General features: G+C 36.4%; 1 protein-coding gene across 2 annotated transcripts in view; it reads left to right on the forward strand.

The window, feature by feature from the left end:
* Window positions 1–26984, forward strand: part of VCAN (versican) — a 138984-nt gene that overhangs the window by 32856 nt on the left and 79144 nt on the right. For both annotated transcript variants that reach the window (XM_007487345.3, XM_007487346.3), the window contains exon 6: window positions 21740–22033. In XM_007487345.3, the coding sequence (XP_007487407.2) occupies window positions 21740–22033 (294 nt within the window). The remainder of the gene's footprint in view (window positions 1–21739; window positions 22034–26984) is intronic.

The raw sequence follows: 26984 nt of genomic DNA on the forward strand, positions 1-26984 counted from the left end.
ACTATATGCATGCAATGTTGCATACCCACAATTCCCTACCTTGACAAAGACCTTGGTGCATTTTATCTTCTTTTCTTCAGTGTATGCCATTACAGTCATGTACCACAATTTGTTTAGCCATTTATCAGGCATTTTATTATTCTTGATGAGGTTACTTGGAATATGCTGTTGTTAGTGTTTGAGTAGGCACTATCATGAGTCTATAAGGTGATGAAGAAAACCTTGGAATACAGAATTCAGAATAAAATTGAGATGAAACATTGATACCAAATCAGCAGAATATTTCCAATTTCCAACACTTCCACTTCTAGTTCAATATCTAAAAAAATGCTGCATTTCAAAGGCAATATGAACAGTACAGGATATTAAACATAAGCTGGAGTTTGTCTGATCAGGACTTCATGTTACAACTCCCACAAACCCACTACTTAAATTAATCTAAGGCTGTTGCTCATTCCCACAAAGAGGCCTTGAGAAATAGCAGAGGAAATGCGGAACGCTCCTAGTTACAGTGTTCTGATCATTCTTCCACTTTTTCTTCTTGGCCTTTGGAAACCTTGGCAAATTACTAAGTATTCTTTTCCTTCTTGGCTTGGAACGGGAGGTTGTAGAGCCCTTATGCAGATGTCAAGTTAAGGTAAAGAGGGAAAGGGATCCAAGTTAATTTATAATATAAATTTTACAATGTCATTGCTAAAGTAGAGCTCTTGCCTTGGAAGAAAAGATCAATCACTAAACTATGTGCTTCTATCTTTCATAAGAAAAATCAAGACAATAAAATTACACTCAGGGTTTTTATTTGCTACATAACAAACAATTCCCATGAACATGGGTCATAATTTATGTTTATGATTGTATTCATTTGTATCACACCCTGCTTTTATCCTGATATTATTATTTGGAGCTAAAAGTGTGTGGGAGGGTGTAATCTTTAGAGAAATTGAAATCTTTAGCATGTATATCCTTGAATGACTTGGACAGTAGTTGGGAGCCAAAGTACCTTGACCTTGGATCAGAAGTCATATTTTACCAGATGGTTTTATAAAGTAAGTAAGCTAAGGAGAAAGAGAACTAGAGTTCAAAGATGCAATTAACTTAGAGTTTTGATTTCAGTATTTTTTGAGAAAGATGCTTGTTTAGTTAACAATATTTCAACTTTCTTTTTTCATCTTTTCTTGTTTTATAAAGACATAGTTAAGTATTCATCCTGGCTCATGGTTTCCTCCATGAAGTCTAAACAATTGGACTAAATTAAATTCAGCCAGATAGGATAAAAAACATATGTGTCCTTTAAAAAAATTTAGGAGAGTCATAGATATTAAAGGATAGTTATGATTATGAATAAAACACTCAATAGTAGTTTAAAAACAATAGAACAGGAGGGCAATTATATTTAACTCATTTGGCAATTATTTAAGAGCAGGCATGTATAGTTGAGAAAAAAAAAATCTGGCTCTTATGGTCAATCATTAGCCAAGATTCAACAATGAGGCACTATTTTGAAGAACTCAACTGTGGAGAAGGATTTATTAAATGGGACCCCAGCATGGCAGAGCTGGAAGGTAATCATTGGGTTTGGAATTGCTTCACCTTTGTCTTTGTATTCCCAGTACTTAGCCCATAGTAGGGGCTGAAGAAGTGCTTGTAGATTGATTGATCCTTAATTGCTAATTTAATTAGTGTTTGATAAATCATTTTAAACACTATTTTCATTATGTCAAATATCTACATAAGAATATACAGTAACTCCCTGTATCCTATCATAAAAGGTACAAATTCCTCTGTCTGGCTTTTAAGTCTTTACACAAACTGTTACCATTTTACTTTTCCACCCTTATTTCTTTTCTCCTTCTTTACTTTCTAATCAATTTCTCTCAGTCCTCTTACTGTTCCTCACTACCCTCCATTCCAGTGATATTTTTCCCTTTTGCCTGGTTCATTAAACTTATTCTTATTCTGTCCCTTTGGATAAATTCCTTTCTTTGTCCACTCCACTTTAGTTTTCTTTGCTGGATCTTCATTCTCATCATATCCACAAACTGTAGGTGTCCCCTCTCTTCCCTCAAACTCTTTCCTCTGTTTCCCATATATTCTCTCTCTAAATTTTCTTTCTGGTTAACTTCACATGCTTCCATGAGTTCAGTTAATCATCTCTAAACAGATGGCACTTCAATCTGTATTTCCAGCATTAATTTCTCTCTTGAACCTTACCCTTGTCATGAACTACCTATTAGATTTTTCAAACTGGATATTATGTAATAGCTTTCAAATTCAACATCCTCAAAACAGAACTGGCTAGCCTTCCCCCCCCCCCCCCCAACCTACCAAGTTTGCAACCTTAGTGCCTTCCGTTTCTACTTGTTCTCACTCATCCTATACATCTAATTGATTACCAAATCTTGTCATTTCTATCTCTACCATTTTTAGATATATTCCCTTCTTTCCACTCACACAGCCAGAACCATAGTTCAATCAATAAGTATTTCTTAATGAATTATTATATAATTTATGATTCATTGATACTTTTTATGTGTTAAGAACTGTTCTAGGCTTTGGAAATAGAAAGACAAAGAATAAAACAATCCCTACTTTTAGGAAGCTTACATTTATGAGGGATACTACAGTTGGGGAGCCAGATTCTAAATACCTCTCAACAGCCTCCCATTTGGTCTCCCTAACTCACCTCTCTCACCCCTTGAAACCTTTCCCTCTGCAACTACTGAAATGACTTTCCTAAAAGGCAGATCAAACCCTCTCACCTCCTACTGAATAACTTTCTTATTACCTTTAGATACAAAAATAAAATTCTTTCTATGGTATTTAATTTATTCTTTGTGATCTTCCTATCTTTACATATCACTTCCCTCCACATACTCTGTGGTCTCTCTATACTGGCCAACTTGCTCTTCCTCACATACATTTCATCCTCTAACTGTCTTTGCATTGACTGTCTTTCTTATTCATGTGGCTCTCTGCCCCTTCTTCCCCACTTCTATCTCTTTTAATCTTTGATTTCTTCCAAAATTCAACTCTCACCTTCTATTTTCTTTGAACTCCCTAGTTTAGGTGCTAGTTCTGTCCCTTCCCTACCAATGCCTGGTAGAAATTCTGCCTGTAGTCTGTATTGACTTACTTATTCATGCCAAAGCTAATCTTTTCCGAAAGGTCATGAGTTCCTCGAGAGTAACTAGGGTCTACTTCACTATGACTTGTGTATTTCTAGAGCTTAGAGAAGCACCAAGTATATGTAGTAGGTACTTAATAAAATATATCAGTAGACTGAGGTGTTTTTTTTTTCTTCTTGTTCAATTGTTTCAGTTGTATCGGACTCTTCAAGCCCCTACTTGGAGTTTTCTTGACAAAGATACTGGAATGGTTTGCCATTTCTTCCTCCTGCTCATTTTACAGATGAGGAAACTAAGGCAAATAAGCTATTTGCCAAGGGTCATACTTTTCTTCTATAGCCCCTCCCTTTTTTATTAACAGCCTAGTGAAATGCTAAGCATTGAAGCTAAATGCATTTTGCTTCTAGGCTTTTCTTTGACACACAGGATACCGGACTATATAAGAGCAGTTGTATCCATTTTTCTATCTCCACTGTCATCTTCAATACTAAAAAATCTCTTGATTGTGACATTGCCAGCTGGAAGATGGCTAGCTTTTTTGGGGAGGGCAATGAGGAAAAATTGCTGAGCTTGATTTTGTTTGTTTTCATTTTTGGTTCATTTTGGTTTTAACTAGTGAATGCACAAAAATCCCAAATCCCCCGCCCCCCCCCCCCCCAACCCCCGGCCATGCCTTTAGCCTTTGCAAATTTAATGCCTTGGTTGAATTATTTCTCATTGTAGTAATAAATGTGACTTTTTTCAGGCTAAATTAAAGGCATTGGTTTTATATATTAATATCTCCAAATGCCTAGAGCATAATAGCTCTCATCTTATTGAAATCAACATGTAGTAATCATCTCTCTCATCTTCTACTTTTCACCTTACAGTGAGTTTAGCCTTTGTTAGATCCTGCCAAGTGAATGGGGCAATTGATGAAGATTTACCAAGTTTCTTACAGGAAGAAAAAGGTCGGGGTCAATCTCATTTGACCTCTTTCCCTGATCTATTGGGGGTCTTTGCTGCCTTTTCCTCTAGCATCTTCACTGGCTGTAGTTCACTATTTCCATAAATCCCCTAAGTCTAACAGTTGGACTCATTTTAAACTTCTCTAGCATTTGGAAGACTTATGGTTGGGCCAAAGGCAGAGATTAAAGTCCGGAATTATCTAACCTCTTTCATAGGCCAACTTTTTGACTTTAATTCAATGTTACAGTGGATTATTCTCTGGTGTAACTACCATGATAATGCTGATTTGATTGTATAATTAACTTATTTAATACAGAAATAATTTAGATGAATTTCTTATGTATAGGCACTAATCCACCGCCGATTCAGATTCTGATTTTAAACCTTAGAACAAGTATACTATCTAAGACTTTTGGGCCCTCTTTCATATTCTCAGCATTTGGCACAATGCTTGGCACATAGCAGGCTCTTTAGCCCCCTTTTTTCATTATGGGCTCTTAATAAATGTTTATTAACTGACTGGGGGATTTAAAATATATATGTACATGCATGTTGTGTGAGTGTATGTGTGTGTGTATACAAACACATACATTATATGTGGGGCAGGTAGGTGGTGTAGTGGATAGCTCATTGGGCTAGGAATCAGGATGATTTATCTTCCCAAGTTCAAATCTGGTCTCAGATACTTAGTAGCTGTGTAACCTTGGACAAGTCACTTAATCCTGTTTGTCTCAGTTTCCACATCTGTCAAATGAGCTGGAGAAGGAGCCCTTTCCCCATTATCTTTGCCAAGATAACTCCAAACAGGGATGAGAAGAGTTGGACATGGCTGAACAACAGCAACAACATAACATGAATGTGGTGTAATGAAACAGTTCTTGAGGGTGGTTTCTGATAACCCAATGATGTTTATTTTGCACCTAACTAGCAGAATCTCAGTTCATGATGTGTACAGCTGCCTTTGCTTCTGATCCTCTGCATTACAAGGATGGAGTGGTATTTCTAGTTTAGAACCAAAGTGGCTGTTGTATATCAATGAAGGACTCTGAGGAATCTTATAGGTCTGTTAAACAGCTTGTTGTGGGAAGTTTCTGAGCTTACCACCCAAGCAGTTCCTCCAAGAGACACAAGTCATGGTAATCCCAGTTGACATTGCTAGACAGTCCCTTTGGTTCTGTTAAGTCAATAAGGCATAACTGCATGAATTTATCACCGGCCTCTAAAGATTCATAAAGATCAGCCTTTATATACATTATAGTATAATGGAAAAGTAATATGGACAGTGTTCTATAAATTTGTATAGTGTTGATGTCTAAACTTCTGATTTCCCAAACCTAACATCACAAGTCCCCTTCTTTTTTTATATTCAATTTTTACATTTATGTATACATAATTAACTATTTATACTCTTTCTATTTGGACTAGTCCTGTGATTTTATTGATGTAGAGAACTCTTTTTCTTTTTTTGAACCCTTACCTTCCATTTTAGAATCAATATTGTGCGTTGGTTCTAATGTGGAAGAGTGGTAAGGGATAGACAATGGGATTAAATGACTTGCTCAGAATCACACAGCTAGGAAATGTCTGAGGCCAGATTGGTAACCAGGATCTCTTGTCTCTAGACCTGGCTCTCAATCCATTGGACCATTTAGCTGCCCATGTTTCCTCTTGAGAGGAAACTTCTACCAATACAAGTAGCAATTACTTGCCAACTGAGAATTTTAGAGAGTTGTCTAAGATACTCTGAAGTTAATTGACTTGTCAGTACAGTTGTCCCTCCCTATATCATGGTTCACTTATCCTGCCTTCACTGTATCAGGGTTTAAAAAATATATATATATATACATATATATATAAATATATATATATATATACTTATTGCGACATACTATTGTCTGATGGAATGAAAGGGGACTGATTGGCTCAGTGACTGTCAGTTAATGAGTGTAGAAAAGTTTACAGGAGAATGGGAAGGGTTTATAAAGCCTTAAAATTATATAATTAATAAAAAAATATAATGCTGCTACTTTGTGGATTTTCACCCATCATGGGATTCTCAGGAACGTAACTCCTGGGATGGGTGAGGGATCACTGTATATGCTAAAGTGGGATATGAATGCAGTTCTTAGTTCAGAGATGGGCTCTCTATCATACTACTCTGTATAAGAACAATTCCAGATATTCCAAGGAATCAAATAATTAGCTTCTTTGTTTATAAAGTATATCACTTGGGATCTTAAAGTTGGATGGAACCAACTTTCTTGTTCATCTGATTGAATCAGTGAATCAGTTCCCAAACTTTCTCAGTTAAGGAGCCTTTGGTGTATCAATAATGTTTTCATAGTGCCCATTGGTGAAAAGAAATACCTACCAAGTTAATAAGCTCAAAATACGTAGCTTATTAAGTGGTTAGGTCAACAATTTAAACAACGTATATTGCATTGCCCCTTTGTGTTTGCTGAGGCCCCTAGGGAGATATAATTCACGGTCTAGGAATTAAGAGGTTAAACCATTTTTTGATTGGATATTGATTTCATTGGCATAGGCATATTCATTTTGACAGTTTGAGAAGAAATTCTGCCTATCAACTGTTCCTCATCTTTAGGTTCTAGATTGTGTCTTGGGACACTGAATAGAAAAAATCATTTGCCCAGGGTTTTATAGACAAAAGGTGTCAGATGTGGGTCTCAAACCGGCTCTTGCTGACTGAGGCCAGCTTTCCATACACTATTCCACCTGCTTTTTGGTATTCATCCCCAGAAAAATAAATTTCAGAAACTTGTTTTAATAGCATTAATTAGCAAACATTTACTAAATTTGCTCTATTTACAAGGTAGGTTCTGTTCAATGCAAATCTGCTGTCATATCAGCAATTCCAAAATTACATTTTATTTTAGGAGTTGTCCAGATCTGTGAGTTTTTCTTGTTCAATATTTTTAACAGTGGGTATATTGGGATTTCTTTTCTATGTTTACATCTTTAAATCTACCTTCGTATACAAAGAGCCAGAGTGGTAGTTCTCAGGATCCAGGGGAGTCTGCAAGGACAAAACTATCTTAAAAATGATACTATGTTTAATAATATAATGTTCCTATTTCCATAGTAAATTTTGATAGATATAGCCCACCTAAACAAAAACTTGGGGAGGGGGGAGGTCATAGTAATTTTTAAGAATGTAAAGGGATTTTGAGATCAAAAAGTTTTGAGAGTTGTTAGGCTAGAGGAGCTATTTGGCAGTACTAGGATCAGGGTGATCATCAAACTCTTTTCCTTGGATTTTTTGATAGGGTTAAAATCATGTAACAGTTTTCTCTGTAATGGGAAAGATCATAGAATTAAAAGGAATCTTGCCAAGAACAAATATACATGGAACAGTATGTTGATCAAGATACAAAAAGGAAGGGAAGATTTTGTAACAGACTTTGATTGTCAGACTATATTATGTAATAATGGGGGGGGGGAGGGACTAGGTGTTACAGTGGATAAGAGTATTGGTCTTGGAGTCTGGAAGAATCATGTCTTTCTGGGTTCAAATCTGGCCACAGACACTAGCTGTGTGACCCTGTCTGTGTGGCAAGTCATTTAACTTTGCCTCAGTTTCCCATCTGTCAAAAGAGCTGGAGAAGGATATGTCAAACCATTCTAGTATCTTTGCCAAGAAAACCCAAATTGGATCACACAAAATCAGACCCAACTGAAACAACTGAACAACAATCCCATGATAATAAAGCTAGCATTTACATAGAGCTTTAATGTTTGTAAGGCATGCTACAAATCTGATCTCATTTTATCCTCACAACAACCCTGGAAGAAGCATGCTATTCATATCCTCATTTTAATATCGAAGAAATTGAGGTGAACAGAAATCAAATGAATTTGCCCACGATAATGCAACTAGCTGAAGTCTTCCTAACTTCAGGTTCAGTTCTCTATCCATTGCACTACCCAGGTGCCTCCACTGGGTCTTTTCAAGAGTCAGCAACCCAGAAATTGTTTTTAGAATCTTTCCTCACTTGAATTAAAATTTCATGGCTCTAAATAAGAAACATTTGTAACATTTGTAACATTTCTTGAACATCATTTTGTTCTGAATACCTTCTTCCTTCATATGCTAAATAGCTTTTCCACAGACACACTTACAAAGGTAGCCCAATGAACTGCCAACAAGCAGGTTGATGTATTTCCACATAAATGTATTTAATGAACCAGAAGGTTATTTTGCTAACAGGCATGTTAATTTTGGGTTAAATGCTAAGCCAATTTTTTTTTTTTACAAAGGGGAAGCTTCATCTTGCTTCTCACTTTAAGGTTAGAAAGTACTAAGTCTTTTTTTAAAAATCCTTACTTCATGTCTCAGAATTGATACTGATTCTATGTGTCAGTTTCAAGGCAAAAGAGTGGTAAAGACAGGAACAAATAGAGTTAAATGACTTGTCCAGGGTCTCACAGCTAAGAAGTGTCTGAGGCCAAATTTGAACCCAGTACCTCTGAACTCCAGGCTAGGCTCTCTTACCACGGGGCCAGAAGGTCCTAATCTGACTTTTTATTTGTTACCAGCAAATTCAAAATATAGCAAGTCAAATTCCATCTTTAATTCTGAAATGAAATAGATTACCTTGGCAGCACCAGAATTTTTCCTGATAGAGTTAGTAAAATGTTTGTTTTTTCAAGGATTAAAGTTCAAATTACTAGAGTAATAGGCATGTTTTTGAATAGCTGAAGTGCCTCCCCTTAAAGGTTATATAGCACTCTGGAAATTGTTAACCAACATACACTAGTGAAGATTCATTGTACCTTGAGATGAATGTGCATTTATTTTCATAAATTGTTGTAGAGTGGCTAGAGTGACAGACCTGAAGTCAAAAAGATCTAGGTTGAAATCTTGCCTCTGGTACTTAGTTTTTGTGAATCAGGGCAAGTAACAACCTCCCTGGGCTTTCTTTGCCTCATTGCTAAATGGCTGATAATAATGCTTGTATTAGGGCTGCTCTGAGGCTGTGATGAGATAATCCCCACCAACTTTAAGGGTCTCTATAAATGCAAGTTATTAGTCATTATTGAGATCTTGTCTAAATTGACCAAATTAAGAACAAGAGGAGAAAATTCAAGTTTTTAAGGAAATCTGAAAAAGGACATTTAATATTTATTCTGTATGTATTATTTAGGGATCTGTCTCAATACTATATATGATATACATATATATGACATACATACATGTATACAAAAACTTTATTCCCAGGTTGTCCTTGATTCACTCTCATTTTAAAAATCCAATTTATTGTCAAGTTTTATAAGTTCTACTCTCACAATATGTCTCCTATAAGTTCTCTACTTATGCCACCATCATCTTGGTTCAGGTTCCCATCATGTTATGTCTAGACTATTGTAATACCCTTCAGGTTGGTCTCCCTGCCTCATCTCTTTCTTCTCTGTTCCATCCTTCACTCAGTTGCCAAAGTAATCTTTCTAAAGTACAGGTCAGATTGTGTTCACCCTCTCTTAACTCAATCAACTGTAGTGGTACCCTATTAACTTATAATTGCTAAATTTATGGTTGGACTTAATATTAAATTGGTGGTCACCAGGGATTTAATTTCTAAACTCCAAAATGAATTACTCAAGTAAATGAAATTATGGTAGTTTAATTTACAATAGAGGGAAGATATAAAGGAAGAGAGATAAGGAGAGAGAGAAAGGGAGAAGGCTGTGGCTTCCTCAGAGCTAGGTAGAAATTCTAAGTCCTAGTTAGGGGAAAGGAGTCTCAAGACGATGGGCCTTTCTTGGAGGTTCACACCTCTAGAAAAGGCAAGGAAAGAAGTCAGCCTTTTCACTCACCACAGTGACCATCTAAAAGGAAAACAGTCTAAGGGCTCCTGCATGTGCTCCTCCAGGGGTCCAGTTCCACAGCCAAGTGTCTTCACTCCAAGTCTTAGTGTCTGTTTTCCAGTTTCTCCTCAAGTGTCTGTCTTCCAGTCATTCCTCTGAGTGACTCTTCTTCACTCCAAGCCCAAGTGACTGATCTTGATTCCAGTCCAACTCTGAGTGACTGAATCTTGATTCATTTGTGTGCTTCTGTTTCCTCCATTTAAAGACCTTTTTCTTTTGTGTCACCTCCCCTAAATTTTTACATCTACCAATCACAGCAGATACTCCTCTCCAGGACTGCCCACTCAATGTATGAAATGGGTGTCACACCTTCCTTTTTGGGAGTTAGTTAACACCTTTTTTTGGTTAGTTAACACCTTTTTGTAGTTAAAATGGGTAGAACTATTTTAAATACTGAATTAACACTTTGGGGATTAAGATCTAAAAATAGATTGTAGATTACAATTTTATCTTCACTATCAAGGAAGAGCTAAGTACCTTCATTGTTACAATCAGGAGATAGCCAAATCCAATCTTCACATAATCAAATATCTAAAAAGAAAATTAAATAGAAAAATCAATAAAATTTGATTATTGTCAAATAGTATTCTTTTTGTCTTTTAAAGCCCTTCATAATCGTGCCCCTCTACCTTTCCAGGCTTTTTAACACTTTATTCCCTTTCACATACCTCATCCAACAACATGGGATTTCTTGCTGTTATTCACACAAAGCACCACACCTCCCAATTTGATACCTTTGTGTCCGTTGTCTTCCATGTCTGAGATGTTCTCTCTTCTCCTGGTTTTACTGGCTTACTTCAAGACTCAGCTCAAAGTTCACTTTTTTGGGGGGTGGCGTCTTTCTTGGTTTCCCTAAGGCTAGTATTTTCCCTTGGTATTACTTCTTACTTGTTGTATATATATCTGGTATATACACAATTGTTTGTTTGTATGTTGTCTCCTTCATTACAATGTGAGCTCCTTGAAGTCAGGAACTATTTTCTCCTTTTTGGGTATTCTTTGGGTTCTTTGTATGTAGTAGTGTTTAGTTGAGTACCATAAATATTACAAAAGCTTAATAAATGCTTGTTTTTACTATTATTTCTATATTTTATCCATAGTAGAGCTATGTAATATTTTGAATGCTTTATGAGCAGCAATCTATCTTAATTTCTGATTATGGATTTCTTTTTATACCATTCCTATCTACCATTGCCTTTTAGGTCATCCACAATTTATTTCCTCACAGACTATAAGGTATTCCATTATTCCCAGCCAGGTGGTATCACCAAATGTATAATAGTATTAAAATACTATTTATAATCCTATAACATAGGGTAGTTATGAGGAAAGCACTTTGTAAACTCAAAACTAAAAACCTATAGAATATAGACTGTTAAATGTTAGACATCAGCTGATGAAGTTTCATTCCCACATATTTTCACATCATAGCCAAGAGTTTGTAGTTCATGTAATTTTGGGGAACATAGATTTTGACAAATATGGAAATGCTTCTAGTTTTCTGTTTTGGAAAGTAGACTGAGACTTGGCCAAGAATCTTACCATGAATGAATTTATCTATGATCTATATATAGGGGTGATTTCTTTCTTTTTAAACCATTAGTCTTTGCCAAACATCGGTCACAAATAGGCTTCCTAATGTTATACAATGAGAAAGTTATTGTCTGTCCTGTTTATATCATTGACTTGATGTAAGTATGCCTCATCTGGAAATAGTCTCTGTTTATCACTAGTTCAATTCTATACCTTTCTCTATTATTGAATATCTTACTCTCTTGTCCTTTTGCCACACATGCCTTACCAAACCCAAATCCTGGATTACTCTACTTCCTTTTCTTCTACTCATATCTTGCTAAATGTAGCTAAAGGAAGTCATGAAACCGCTGACTTGATCCATTAGGGACTTTATACTATCTAATCTTGACTAGCTGAGCCTTGCTTATTGAAACAAAATGATCTTTCTACTCCTCCCTAATTGATTCTTTGTCCTACTGACCACAGATGATATTTTCTCTCCTCTAGTCACTCATTATACTCACTGTCCTTAATCCAAAATGAAGACCTTATCTCAATTTCACTAAGAACAATTAGCCCTCTTGTCCCAAGCTTCCTTTCTTTCTTTTTATCCCACATTCCTTTGATATCATTCTTAAGTAACTCTACATTTACTTTAATCTTTGATGAGGAAGCCAAGGAGAACCTCTTTCAGTGTATTTGATACCTTCCTATCTTCTCCATAAGTTTGACACCATCTACACAGTCCTTCCAATAATATGGAAGATCTCTGGGTCTTATTATCTGCCCTTCCTTTTCATCCTATAGACCTTTAGACTATAATATGTTCCCTATCACTATGCCTTTTAAATACCTGGACACTGTTCATTCTCAGTGCTGATGAACCTGAAAACACCCCTGGACTTGCCACATATACCACTGATACATACTTGGGACATATAGGTATTTTCTATCTAACCTTTAGCTAAATACTTCTATATATGTCATTTCCTCCATTTAGAATATGAGTTCTTGAGACCAGGGTCTTTATATTTTCTCTTTGTGTTCCCAGGACTTATCAAAGTGCTTGGCATATAGTTACTACCTAATAAATGATTTTTTTCTACATTCATTCATTAATCCCTAAATTACTGTCTTCACTTCCCTCTTCTCAGTCTTTATTATCTCCTCATCTATAGATTGCTTCTCTACAGACTACACATATACCCAAGACTCACCCATCCTTAAAACACAACAAAAAATAATTCTCACTATATTCTAACATAAAATCTCTCTCTTCCCATTCTTAGTTAAGCCCGAGAAATTCCTCTTTGCTAAGTACCTACATAACTTCTTTCTCTCAAATTGAAATGTTCTGCAATTTGGTTTTTAACTCCATAATTCCACTGATATTATTCTCTCCAAAATTATCAATGATCTTTCAATTGTCAAATATAATGAAGTAAAAAATCTTTTCAGTTTTGAATTCCCTGTCTCTCATCCACCTCTTTCCCACTCATTGAGAAAGCAATGAATACAATATTCATTATACATATGAAATCATGCAAAAGATATTTCCACATTAGTAATATTGTGAAAGGAAAAAAAGCAAGAAAAATAAAGAAAGTGAAAGAAAATATGCTTCAACCTATATTCAGCATCTGTCATTTCTCTCTTTGGCTATGAATAGCATTTTAAAAAATGTGTTCTTTAGAAGAATCTTGAATTATTGTATTGATAAGAGCAGCTAAGTACATTGTAATTACAGTAATGCTGATACTATGGACAATGTTCTCTTAGTTCTGCTCACTTCACTTTGTATCAGCTCATTTAAGTCTTGCCAGGTTTTTCTGAAACCACCTTTGTTGTCATTTCTTATAACACAATGGTATTCCATCACAGGAATTTGTTCAGCCATTTTCTAACTGATGGGCATCCCCTCAGTTTCCAATTCTTTGCTACCACAAAAAAAGAGCTTCTATAAATTTTTGTACAAATATATCTCTTTCTTTTTCCTTTGATCTCTTTGGGATATAAACCTAATAATAGTATTGCTGGGCCAAAGATTATGTGCAATTTTATTGTACTTTGGGCACAGATACAAATTGTTCTCCAAAATGGTTGGACCAGTCTGCAGTTTCATCAACAGTGCATTAGAATATTTTTTTCAAATCCACCTTTCTGCATTTCTTTTCTTTTCTTTCTTTTTCTTTTTTTGTCGTATTAGCCAGTCTGATGAGTGTGGATTGTACCTCAATCTAAGGGCTTCTTCTCAATCAGAATCCATCTCGAGTGCTATGCAATATTTTATTATTTTCTCTTCTTAGGATTTTGGTGATCCTTTGTCTTCCTATATGTTTAGCTACTCTTCAATCTCTTTGCTTTAGACATGTCACCCCCCCCCCCCATTCACTGCAGTTGTACCACAAGACATCCTACAATATATGATGGAATGACAATACTTTTAGAAGATTTTTGGGCACTCTTTTGCATTCTCTTAAACTTTTCCTGAAAAAGAAAGCTCAGGCAATACCAGAGAGGTGGCAGCAGAGTGGTAGGTAACCCACTTCTTTCCATTTGCACCACATTTAACCTCATCGTGTTTTTTCCCTTTAATATATTTTCTGTTTTGGTTTGTGGTGTTTGAAATGTTCTCTGCTCATAAATTTGGATTTAGAAATAGATGGCTTTTGTATGACAGAGGAAGACTTAAAGCAAATAACTACTTTGGGAGCTTTTATTTATTAGGCAGATGGAATGGATAATTGGGAACATGACCCATGCTACAAATGAATGAAATGATTGAATTTTTTAAAGAAAGAAAGAGTATAGGAAGTCTTTCAACATAATCTAAATGGTTTATATTCATTTAGCAATTTATTACATATTCCTTTTCATGCCTTATTGGCACCTGCCAGGGTCTCATACAAAATGTTTGTTGTGTAAAACTTTGAGATTAGTTTCATAGTAAATCCCACAAGGTTATTTGACTGAGTAAACTCTTGGTCTGGCTCAGCATGGAGGCTGGTTCCTTAAGCAAACTACTGAGAGGCACATGCTATTTATCCTCTAACATATAGAATAACAGTGTTGCTTGCTGAAATAGGACTTGCTCGGTAATTGTATTTTTCTGCCGTACTTGAGTGTGTCAAATACCCTTTAGCATTTAGCAAATACAGTAGTTTTTCCACAAAGTAGAAACTCCCTACATTGAAGGAAACGAAGGCAATGAAATTGATACTCCAGCTGTAATAACAAGCCCAAATGTTCTACCTAGGAGGGAAAAATACTGGCACGCTGCCCATTTTCACACTTGCATTCCTTTCAGACCTAAACAAGTGTAATATTGATAGGAATGGAACTGGTCAGGGTGATGCCGTCTCTTTGTCTGCCTTCTGCCATGTGGTCTCGAGACAAGGTCCGTCAGTGAGATGGATCACGTGTCCCAGAAAATTAACCAGAGCTTCAGAGCAACACTACTTTTAGTTTTCTGTCAAAGGAGAGAAGTGAGAGTTGCTCACTTCGTAATACAAGACAATGGCATTCTTTGATTCATATGGGGCTTACTCCAGCTCCAGGCACTGTGAATTTGCTATCTAGTAGGAACCTCAAACTCAGCATGTCCAAATAGGACTCATTATCTTCCCTCTTAAAGCCTACCTCCTTTCCAAATTTTCCTGATTCTATCAAGGTCATTACCATCCTCTTTAGCATCAAAGACTAGCAGTTACCAATGCTATCCTTGAATAATAGCATACCAGAATCCCCCTTCCCCCCTCCTCCCAAATCTGACAGTTGGAAATGTCTGTAGACAAAAGGAACTCCTATTCCAACATGGCCAAGTGGTCTTCTGGTCTCTGTTTTAAGTGCAGATGAAGAACAATGCTCTGGTCCACAGGGCAGTCTAAAGGCAGCTATCATACTCCACTTAACTCTTTCTTTCTTCAGGATAAACATCCCCATTTCTTTCCCCAATCTTCATATGCTATGGATTCGAGGCCATTTTCCTATTCTAGTTGCCTTCTACTCTTGGTGTTCAGAATTGAACAAACACTCATTACTCTAGCTGAGGTCTAATGAGACTAATGTCTAGCTGAGGTCTAATGAGAGGGCACAGTGGGACTATTACCTCCTTGTCTCCTGGAAGAAATGTCTCTCTTAATGAAACAAGTTTGCATTAACTTCTCTACCCATCTAACACTTTTGACTCATTTTGAAGTTATAATTCATTAAAACATTTAGACAGTTTTCATAACTATTATCAAGCCATGTCTCTCTCATATATTACTATCAACTTTAAGTTGACTTATTTTGGTACCCAATTGCAAAACTGTACATTTGTCTTGATTTAATTTCATCTTCTTAGATTTAGCCCATTTCTCTAGCCAGTCAAGTTCCTTTTAGGTCAGTGATGGGCAACCTTTTGAGCTTGGTGTGTCAAAATTTGCCAAAAAACTGAGCATAACTCAGGTGGCGTGTCACTTTGAGAAAAAAAATGTCCCTCTTGGCTCCATACTTCTCTGTATGTGGCTGCATGTGGCCACGTGTCATCTAAAATGACTATGCATGTCAGTGCTGACATGTGTGTCATAGGTTTGTCATCATGGTTTTAGGTCCTGACTCTGTCATCCAGTGTGAGCTATCCTTCTTAGTTTTCTGTCAGCTTCAGATTTGAAGAACACACTATCTTTATTTGGGTCACTAATAAAAAAGTCATGTAGTACAAATCCAAGCAAAGATTCCTGACATACTCCACTGAAGACCACCTGACATGTTGATATTCAATCATTAATAACTCTGAATCCAGACATCTAACCATTTCTAGATCCATTTGATTATATTATTATCTAATACATGTCTCCAGAATAGCATCAGATATTTTATAAGGCATTTTGTTAAAAATAAAATTAAACTATATCAACAATATTTTCTTTATTGACAAATTTAGTAATAGTATAAAAAAAAAGCAGGTTATTTTTCCAGAAACTAAAATTACCTTAACAGACTGATTGTTTTAGGTTGTCTTTTCTTCTTCTTCTTATCAGGATATTTTCCCTTCTCCAGTTTTGTGGCATCTCTCTCTCTCTCTTTCTCTCTCTGTCTCTCTCTCTCTCTGTCTCTGTCTGTCTGTCTGTCTGTCTGTCTGTCTGTCTCTGTCTCTCTTTTCTCTCTCTCTCTCTCTCTCTGTTTCTTTCCCCAATCTTTTTTGTTATCTTTACTTTCCCTCATAAGCCTTGGCTCATTTCAATCTGTAGCATTCCTGACAATGTTATTAGTTGACTCATTTTTGCTCATCCCACAGAGCCAATCAGTCATCAACTCTTATCATTTTTACCTCAACAACATCTCTCACATCTGTCCCCTTTTCTTTTCTAATAATGTTACCCCTCTAGTTTAGATTCTTCTTTTCTCTCAACTGGACAACTGAAAGAAATTCCTTATTTGTTGCTCTGCCTCAAGTCTTCCCTGATTCTAATGATCCTCCACACAGTTGCCAAAATGACATTTTTAAAACACATACCTGGCCAAGTCATTTTCCTATTCAATAAACTCCAATGGTGGGCAGGTGGGTGGTTCAGTGGATTGAGAGCCAGGCCCAGAGATAGGAAGGTCTTGGGTTAAAATGTGACCTCTTAGCTGTGTGACCCTGGGCAAGTCACTTAAACCCCATTGCCTATCCCTTACTGATCCTCTGCCTTAGAACTAATACTCAATATTGATTCTAAGATAGAAAATAAGGGTTTAAAAAATACACTCCAACAGTTCTTATTCTCTTTAGGATCAAACATAAACTTCCCTGACTAGAATATAAAGCACTTCACAACCCTATCCAACCTCCCTTTCCAAATTTTTTACATTATATAACACACTCCGTATCAAGCCAGCCTACTTGCAGTTCCCTATTCATGATCCTCCATTTTCCATCTCCATATCTTTGCACTGTTTCCTCATCCCTGAACTATGCTCCCTGCTGATCTCCACTTCTTAGCCTACTTCAAAACTCAGGTCAAAAGCCACATTCCATGTGAAGTTTTTTCTAATCCTCCTAAAGCTAGTATCTTCCTCACCCTTAAAACATCTTATTTGTACGTATGCTGTATATATTTAGATAGGCGCATGTTGTATCTTTGTTAGAAGCCTCCTTGAGGCCCCAAACTGCTTCATTTTTGTCCCTAGCATGGTATTTGACACGTACTATGACCTCATTTTATGTGACCAACATATTCCAAGAGCATTTTTGAAAGTTGACAATTCCCCATTATTTAATAAGTATTTCTCATACAAACATGGTATCTAGGTGCTTTATAACGTTTCGTAGGCTTCTCAGAGCTATCAGCATCACTCCTTTTGTACATTGGGGGCCATTATTAATAACTAAATAGAAACAAAGACAAGCACTCTCTGACACAGAAACAATTTGTTGCAAAAGAGAACTCGCTAACAAAGACTAATGTGGGAGCTGATGTTTGCTGGAAAACAATGTAATGAGTCATACTGTTGCTTCTAAGAGCGAGAATGAGCTTCGAGTGGGCAAACTGCTGCGAGACTTTCTACTTCTTGGGAAAATGGCATAGATTTAGTGCATAATTTAAAAATTTCATTTAATACACTTTTCTGCCTTTATTTTTCAATTGCCAGTCAAAGGAATTTTGTTGAGTTAACATAAAATGAGGTGTTACTGTAGTAGGGCCTTAATAAATCTTTGGTGATTGAGTGATTGGTTGAGTATGAACAAATCAGGAACAGGTAATGTAGTATGTTGGAAAGAAAGCTGGTATTGGGATTAGGAAGACTGGAGTTCCAGCCTCCCTTGGACACATACCTGTTTTGTGACTCTGGGAAAATTCTTTATTTAATCTGAGTTTCCCAGGCAAATTTTGTAGACTAGATGTTGCAGGAAGGGTACCATTCTGAGTGGCACATGATGAAAACTTCCTAGAGCAGTGAAATCACAGATCTACTGCTGCTCTAAAAAAATCCACATTACACTGAAATATTTAGTGAAATGATCACATTTGAAAATGACTAGCTAGGTGGCAAAGTGAACAGAATACTGGGTCTAGAATCTGGAAGACCCGAGTTCAAAATCAGCTTCAGATACTAATTATTTGACTATGGTCAAATCACTTAGCTTCTCTTTGCCTCTGTTTCCTTGTCTACAAAATGGGCATAATAATAACACCTACCTCCCAGAGTTGTGAGGGTCAAATGAAATAATAATTGTAAAGCACTTAGTGTAGAATGTAATACACAGTAGGTAAAGTTTCTAGCAATTCTGTTGCTGCTACCATCCAAATCCCATGTGAATATTTTCCTTGCCTGCACACCTGAATCTATTAAAACATTTTTAGGTGCCCCAAAACTACTTACAGAGCCATATTGACACCAAAATCCTATATACAACTGTGCACCAGCTTCACAAAGCCAAGTGGAGAACAACAGATGGTCGGCTTTTACAAGACAGCTTATCATTTTGGGCTGAACTGAACAATCCAGACAATTTTATTGATTACTCAGCTTATTCGTGTTAGGTAGCAATCAAGGCTTTTGGTCTGATTCTGGACAGTTTAAATATTTCTACTGATAGCAATCACTCAAACTGATAGTCATATCTGGGACCATTTTTTTTCCTTTATTCTTATTGCCTGCCATTATCTTTCTAAAATAAATACCAAGTGGATAACTGGGAAGACTATATACTGACAATTTAAATAGTTATCTTTGAAATGTAAATCTTATTTCATCTGAGGTGAAATCCATGTAATCTGAGTCCAGTCACACTATAGTTCATCAGGTCCAAATTGTCTATTGTACTACATATTTGCAAGATAATCACTGACCATAGTGTCACCAGCATAAGAAAGAAAGCTTGGATAGATGCTCAATAAGTCAATCAACATTTATAAAGTACCTACTAAGTATCAGATCCTAAGAGCTGGGGATACAGGGAAAGGTAAAAGACCTGGTTCTCAAGGAACTTACACCCTAGTCAGGGAGAAAAAATATAAGCAATTATGTATAAATAAGCTATATACTAGATTTTGGAAATAAGAGAGATCAGGAAAAGATTCTTACAGAAGGCAAGATTACAGTTGGGAAGCCAGGGAAGCAAGGATGTAGAGATGAGTTAGGAAAGAGTTCCAGGCATGGAGATTCCTGTTTTCTCTGCCTGACTATACAGTTGCTCTTCCATCCCTTCTGTTAACATTTTCCTCTGGTTGTCCCTAATTCTGTCTGGCTCACTATTTCAGCTATACACATTCTCTCACGAAATATATGCTTTTCATTTGCACTATGATTAAGCATACATTTTATATTATTATAGATTAACTTCCATCATAACAAACTCCAGAAGATTTCCAGGTTACTTTATAGAAACAGGATTTAGTCATTATGAATACATTATTCTCATGAAATGGTGCCCGCCAGGCACTTTGTAAACTTGAAAGTTCTACATAGAGTCATTCGCTATTATTGTTGTTGCCAGAAATCATATTCTGTAAGAGTTGAAGATGAAATAGAGCTAACTTCTTGTTTCTCGTTAATGAACCAACAAATAAAAACACTGCTTTTACTTTGTAGGAAAAAAAGAAGCTGCCATTAACTCCCACTTTCTTCCTTTTGCTTCTCCAAACTCCAGGATAATTTCCTGTACTGTTTTGTTTTGTCCTGAGGTTTGGGAGGTTAGGTCCATTTGGTTTGAGTGGTTGGGATGTCTGTCATGTCAGAGGTGCAGTGGGGAGTCATGAAATGAGGAACTGACAGATAATTGCTGTTTGATGGCAGAACAGAAAAAAAGGGTCAAAATATAAGCTACAGCTGAAGTCAGCACTCCCTTAACTTACTAGAATGCTGACAGTATATAATTAAGTTCCTCCATTAAGGAAATAATTTAGATGAACTGGAATCAGAGAAAGCACATGCAAAATATTGTACAAAATTTGTTACAATGAAAAAGATAATTTGCTTTTTTGTGGCCATGGAAATATCTTTTCATACAAATAAAGTTTTTGCAATGGGTTTTGTATAACAGAAATGTGTTATTTTTATTTGTTCTATACTGGAACACTTTAATTATTTATGTCATCAGATATGTGAGTACTTTCTTCATTCACACAGATTACAACTTCTCCTTACTTTAGAGGACAGTTTTATGAGTTACTGTGACCCAAAATATTCCCTCTGGGGGTGACTAATCTCCTAGAAAATAGCTAATTTGATCCTCTGGGGAGGCTAGGTGGTATAGTGGATAAAGTGCCAGGCTTGGAATCAGGAAGACTCATCTAGCAGAGTTCAAATCCTGCCTCAGACACCTATTAAATGTGTGACCTGGGGCAAGTCACGTAACCCTGTTTGCTTCAGTTTCCTTATCTGTAAAATGAGGATGGAGAAGGAAATGGCAAACCCACTCCTATACTTGGCCAAAAAAACCCCAAATGGGGTTAGGGAGAGTTGGACACAACTGAAAAATAATACCAGATTGATTCTCTAGGGCCAGATGTGTCATCTAATATGTGCTGTACCTGAAGTCCTTCCAACTTAATGGAACCTATCAGAGTTTATGCTTAGCTGGAAAGGATACATGGTGTTTGTGGTTTAGTCCAGAAGTATGTCTTTTGTAAAGGTTAAATAATAATGATGATGATGATGATGATAATATATTTCTATAATGATAGGAAGCAGTGTGGCATTATGGTTAGAGAGCCAGCTTCAAAGCCAGAAAGATCTAGATCTCAGTCCTGACTTTGACACATGCTGGCTGTATGACCTCAGCAAATTACTTAACTTCTTAGTGTCCTAGGAAATGATAATGTTATAAATGACAGAGAAGGTGCTGATCTGAATTGGTAGAGGAAGCACTGTGGGGTTCTCTTGACCAGTGAAACTATAGGTCTAGAGTTGTAGACCCTATCACTGTCCTTATTCTTACCCTATCTTTACCCCATCTGGATCTCCATTTCTACCCCTACCCCTTTTATTACCCCTCCTTACCCTTATCCCCACTTCTATTTCTAATCATATCCTTATCCCTACCCTAACCCATACCTCTACCTCTTTCCTCATCTTTCTCCCTTTTCTTACCCCTAACTCCCTATTCCTACAGATGTGATGATATCAACTCATTGTTATGTTTGAAAGTATTGCAGTATTTATGTCTGGGCATATAAATTATTTCTTTTGCAATGTGTAATCCATGCTTTAGAATTAATCTTTACTATATATTCTCAACATACAAAAGAAGTGAAAACCTAGCTTTTCATTTTTTTTTTCAAACCTTCTCGTAGGGGATGTATTCCATGTCACGGGTCCCAACAAGCTTACCTTTGAAGAGGCTGAAGAAGAGTGTGCGAACCAGGATGCCCGACTTGCTACTGTGGGAGAGTTGCACGCTGCCTGGAGAAATGGATACGACAAATGTGATTATGGCTGGCTGTCAGATGCCAGTGTGCGCCATCCTGTGACTGTGGCCAGGGCCCAGTGTGGAGGTGGCTTACTTGGGGTGAGAACCCTGTATCGTTTTGAGAACCAGACAGGCTTCCCTTTACCTGATAGCAAATTTGATGCCTACTGCTATAAACGTAAGTCTCTTCCTATTTTTTAAAAATTATGAATTTGAAGAGTGCTTCATAGTTATGAATTGAAGACAACTTTTTCTCCATGGTAGTGGATTCCATTTCATGGTAGAGCAGCACATAACCTGCTCCAGAAAATTATTCATTATAGAAATTCTGGAAAGCAAATAGTTAAACAGCAGTAACTGAGTATAACAACAGCTGCAGCAACAACAAATCACTGAGGTAGACAGAAAAAATTACAATTAAGAGGAGACAATGCCAGCGTAAGGTCTTAACTGTACTCACTTATGCCTTAGAATTCCAGCCCCTGTTTCTAGATAACTCTCCACGTTGGTGGCATTCCTTAGAACTGGGAATTTATTGGGGCTGTGATGCTGAGGTGACATGTGGTCAAGTTAAAACCTTCTCCTTTTATTTGTTTATGTAATTTCCTGGACTGATCATTTCTCTCAAATGGTATAGCAGTTTTAATATAAATAATTATTAGGTAAGTATCTAGAATTTTAAATAATAGAATGCTATTACAGTTCACCAAAAAAATCCCCAATTATCCCTTAGAAAAAGAAAATGACTAATATAAAATCTGATGACTTTCAATAAACAGTTCTATAGCTATAAATAACAGTGAAATAAATCTTTCTTTTTTTTTTTAATGTGAGGTATTAGGTAAACAGGCGAAACCTAATACTATACTGTTCCTACTCTCTTGAAACTAGTTGCAAACACACATTTTCAACATGAATTAGATAATTATTTAAATGTCCTAGACTTTTAAAAACCTATTGAGTCTCAGTTCAGTTGTTCTAGGTCTATTCTTAGCAGAATAAATCCTATAGTAACCAAATGAGGACTTAGTTGAACAAATCAATTCACTGGCATCTCATTCTAAGGCTGACCTCAGAGCTTATGCCTGCTTTGTAGGAGAGAACCAAAAAAAGACTATTCCTCGTTCTGCATTTCATGTTATAGTTAGCACTATTATAATGAAATTCCAGTGTATCTTGCCATAGTAAAATAAAGAAGTAGGCAATACATTAATTGAAGACACCAGTGACTCTTTAATTGGAAACATATTTGTATTACTCAGTGACTAGGAAGAAACTGAGCTGAGATAACTAGGTAGCCCCATGCCTAAGGTCTGCAGAACAGATGTTCACGTAGTGGAAGGGAGTGATGTCACATGCTGCTATATCCCAGCTAAGTTGCCTCCATCTCTTGCCAGAAGGCTGGTTCAGTTCCCACTGACTAAACTTTCTGAGTGTTAAAGCCACATGTTGCCTATTTAGCTTGAAGCAAGACAGCCAATCAGCAAGGAGCCAATGGGAAGACTAGCTTTTTCACAGGCACTGGAGCAACTGAGCTCTGCCAGGGAAGGTGTCGCTCTTAATCATTTTCAAAACAAACCCTGTATTTACAAAAGGAGAGAGACATTCCTTTCTTCAGACTAGGTTCACACAACAACGATTATCAAAGTACTTCAGGCTCTAAAGCCTGCTTTCGATTGAATTACTCATATGATTAAGGAAAAAGCAGATTGGGACTGGTGGAAGGGGGGGAGGGAGGAGTGATGAAGGGGCAGAAGTACCCAGACAGTCTGATTTTAATGCTTGAATACCCTTGGTACTACTTAGACCTGGCATTAGAAAGCTTTATTATTTTTAAATTTTTTACAACTTGGACTTATTCTTCAGGGCAACCCCACCCCCTATGTGAATGAAAATCAAAGCAGTTGCTTGCCATTATTTGTGAATAAACACATTTTCCCCAAATAATTTATACCAGCAATCCATAGAAAAAGTAAGAAATAGCAAGGCATGTCTTCCCTTCAAATAGAATCACCCCTCTCAAATTTAAAATCCCATGAATTTTGACATGTTAAACCCAATTTCAATTGAAGCATCTCCTAAATTCATGTAAATGGAATATATTCACGACCTACTCTGCTAACCTAGAGGCTAGCTTTGATTTCATTTCTACCCCTTTCATAAATAGACTTCCCTGATCTTCGAACGTAATTTCCCATGAAGAATAGCCTATGTAAGTATAGAGATAGAAATAGAGAAGCAATCTGTCCTTGGATGCTCTATAATGCCAATTGTTTTCTTCAATTTCATTCAACCTTTTTGAAGTGACCGTTGACATATTCCAAAGATTCAGGGAATTTATCTCAAGTCCTTGATGATTTTTGTCCGTTTTCTCCAGATAGTCACATTGTCACTAGAGTCCTTTGTGTGAAATGTTGAAGACTATAATCTCAAATGCCAGGTGTAAAACAGCTAAGCAACATTGTCTGGGTTGTGATCCTCAGCTATGGTTAAAGTCTGTTTCAGCCAAGAGTGACATTAGCTAGAGTGTTTATAGTTTCTTACATATATTTGTCAAGTAAAATAATCCATGTTGTCTTCGTCTCCCAAAGCATTACATACTTCATTGAGAGTGTGTGGTAAATTATATCTCTGATGATTATAGGATGACAGGTATTACTTTTCTAGCTTCTTTATCCCTATCAAAGGATGGAACAAAATGCCCAGATGACCAATGTTAATGATAAGTGAACTTTAAACTTTTCTTGCTTTTGAAAAACGGAATGCATTTTGGAAATACATTAATGAGTAGCTTTGTAAAATAGAATGTCCTTAATATTTTTTTCCATAAGTAAACTTAGATATCATTAAAATATAAAATCAACCCAATAAACCTCATAGTCAAACAAGTTGTTCCTGAGTCAGACAATCTAATTCTCTCTAATAAGATGGTTAGGTCTTAATAAGAATCATAAAACTCAAGTGTTGCAAATGATCTTTAAAAGTTCTTTGCTATATATCTCTAATTTGGATTAACCCTTAGCCTGCTCTGGACACATGAGAGTCACATCACTAAGTCATTAGAGACCTCCAGAGAAGCAGACAACATGTTTTATCTTCAGTGAGTAGAAAGAATAATTAGTCACCAACTTACATATATTTGAAGTTCCTCCCCAAGTTGTCCTTCGGCCTTTTTCTTTGGCTGAAAAAGCTTCTTTATTTTGATGTCTTGTTTTACCAGTCTTTCATCATTTTTATGATCTTTCTTTGAACCCTCTCCAAATTTTTCACAACCTCCTTTGGATGTGAACATGGCACTCTAGTAAAAAACTAATCAGTGCTGTGCATAATGGAAAAACTACTTATGTACATATCCTGGTAATTTGCCTGCTTTAAAAAACCCATAGTGCTCAATTTTTACCCAGGGTGTATTATTTTTCTGCTGTGATCCCCAGATCTTTTTCTGCTGTTTGTCTGAATGAATAGCCTTTCCTCATTTATTATGGGGAGTTTGTTTTTCAACCCCAAGTGTACTCCTTTGTATTTGTCCTTGTGGAACTTATTGAAATTGCCTCTTTCTCACAATTTCTTTCAATTGTCAAGTAACTTTAAATGACATATAATTTTTCAAGTTTCTTCCTCCAACCCATTATATATCTAAGCGAATTTCTGCAGAAACCCCTGAACATCTTTCCTGTTTCACAACTACTCCCAATAATGTTATTTAAATAACATTGTACAATAAGGCAGAGATGAATCTGAAGCCTAATACAATAACTGAGGATAAGGTATCTTTAAAAATGGAGAAATCTCAGAAGAAACAGATAAGAATCCTTTTTCTTTGTCAATAATACAAACAATCCATTTTAATAACTACATATTTGCCTTTGAGGCAAATGAGGTGAGGTGAGGTGAGGCAGATGCTGGTGAGCTAATTTACTCTCAGGTTGCTGATAGATTTTTATATTTTATTAGGAAATGCTGCTTCACGTCTCCTATCAAAAGTACAAAATAAGATAGCCTGGTAGACCCAAAGGGCAACAAGTAAAGTAATATGAAACATCTGTGTAGAGGATAGGCTCCATAAGCAAGCTCCCTTTTTATGACCTTCATTAGTACTGGTGGGTGTCTTTTAAAAGAACACGCTTCCATCAGATCTCCCTCTTGGAAGGGAAATGTATACAATGACATATTACTACATTTCTATCTTTGCACATTCTGTATCAATTTACACATGAGATGTCTCTTAGGCCATGTGGTTATTTATGCTGACTTCTGAAATACAGTCAATTCAGTTTCTCTGTTGTCTTAGGTTGTATTATGGATCAGACAAACTATGCTATGATCGTACCCAACTATTGATAATGAAACACACACGCACACACACATAAGCATCCTAAAAGAATTAGATGAAGGAGTTTCCTGCCTATAAGCCTGACCTTCATGTAGTTTGGTAGACTTGCCAGCATAGCCTTGAAAATCAATGAATGCCACTTGTTTTTGAAGAGAAAAGAAATCACTTAAAGTTGGACATGGCAATGAGGACCCATGGCAGGGATGGTTGGACTTCAAGGTCACTGTCCAAACCTAGAATGAGAATTATTTCGGACAGAACTTTTAGTTTTCAAGGCAACGTAAAGACATTTCCATAGTGCCAGAGAGAACTGGTAGCAGGCAGCCCAAGTTAGAATTCAGAGGCATTTGACTCCTTGACCTATGAATTGATTCTAAATACACATTTACTACCCCTTAAATTAATGTCAGTAGCAAGTTAAAAAAGGCACAAGGGAGGAGAGGAAGATTACCATTGATTTATTAATCATCCATTAATTTAAAATACTACTAAGCATTTAAAATATACCCTGTAGCAAGTCGCTAAACGTTCATATGACATTACCATAGGAACTTACCACATTTTTTAGTCTTTTAGTTTTAAGTTTTTTCATCTTTCCCTCCAAAGCAGTAAAAAGATAAATCTGAGATTTGAACTGCATTAGACTTGTCAGACAAATTTACAGAAAGCTAAACAAGAAGTTGTAAGGCAAATAGGTATATCCCAGAAGTCATCTGCAAATTCTCTCAGAAATTGAGTGTAATGATAATTTTCAAAAAACATTTTTTTTAAAAGTCAGAGAAAATAAGAAAGAAAG

The sequence above is a fragment of the Monodelphis domestica genome, chromosome 3 (genome assembly GCF_027887165.1).
Source record: "Monodelphis domestica isolate mMonDom1 chromosome 3, mMonDom1.pri, whole genome shotgun sequence".
Lineage (NCBI taxonomy): Eukaryota > Metazoa > Chordata > Mammalia > Didelphimorphia > Didelphidae > Monodelphis > Monodelphis domestica.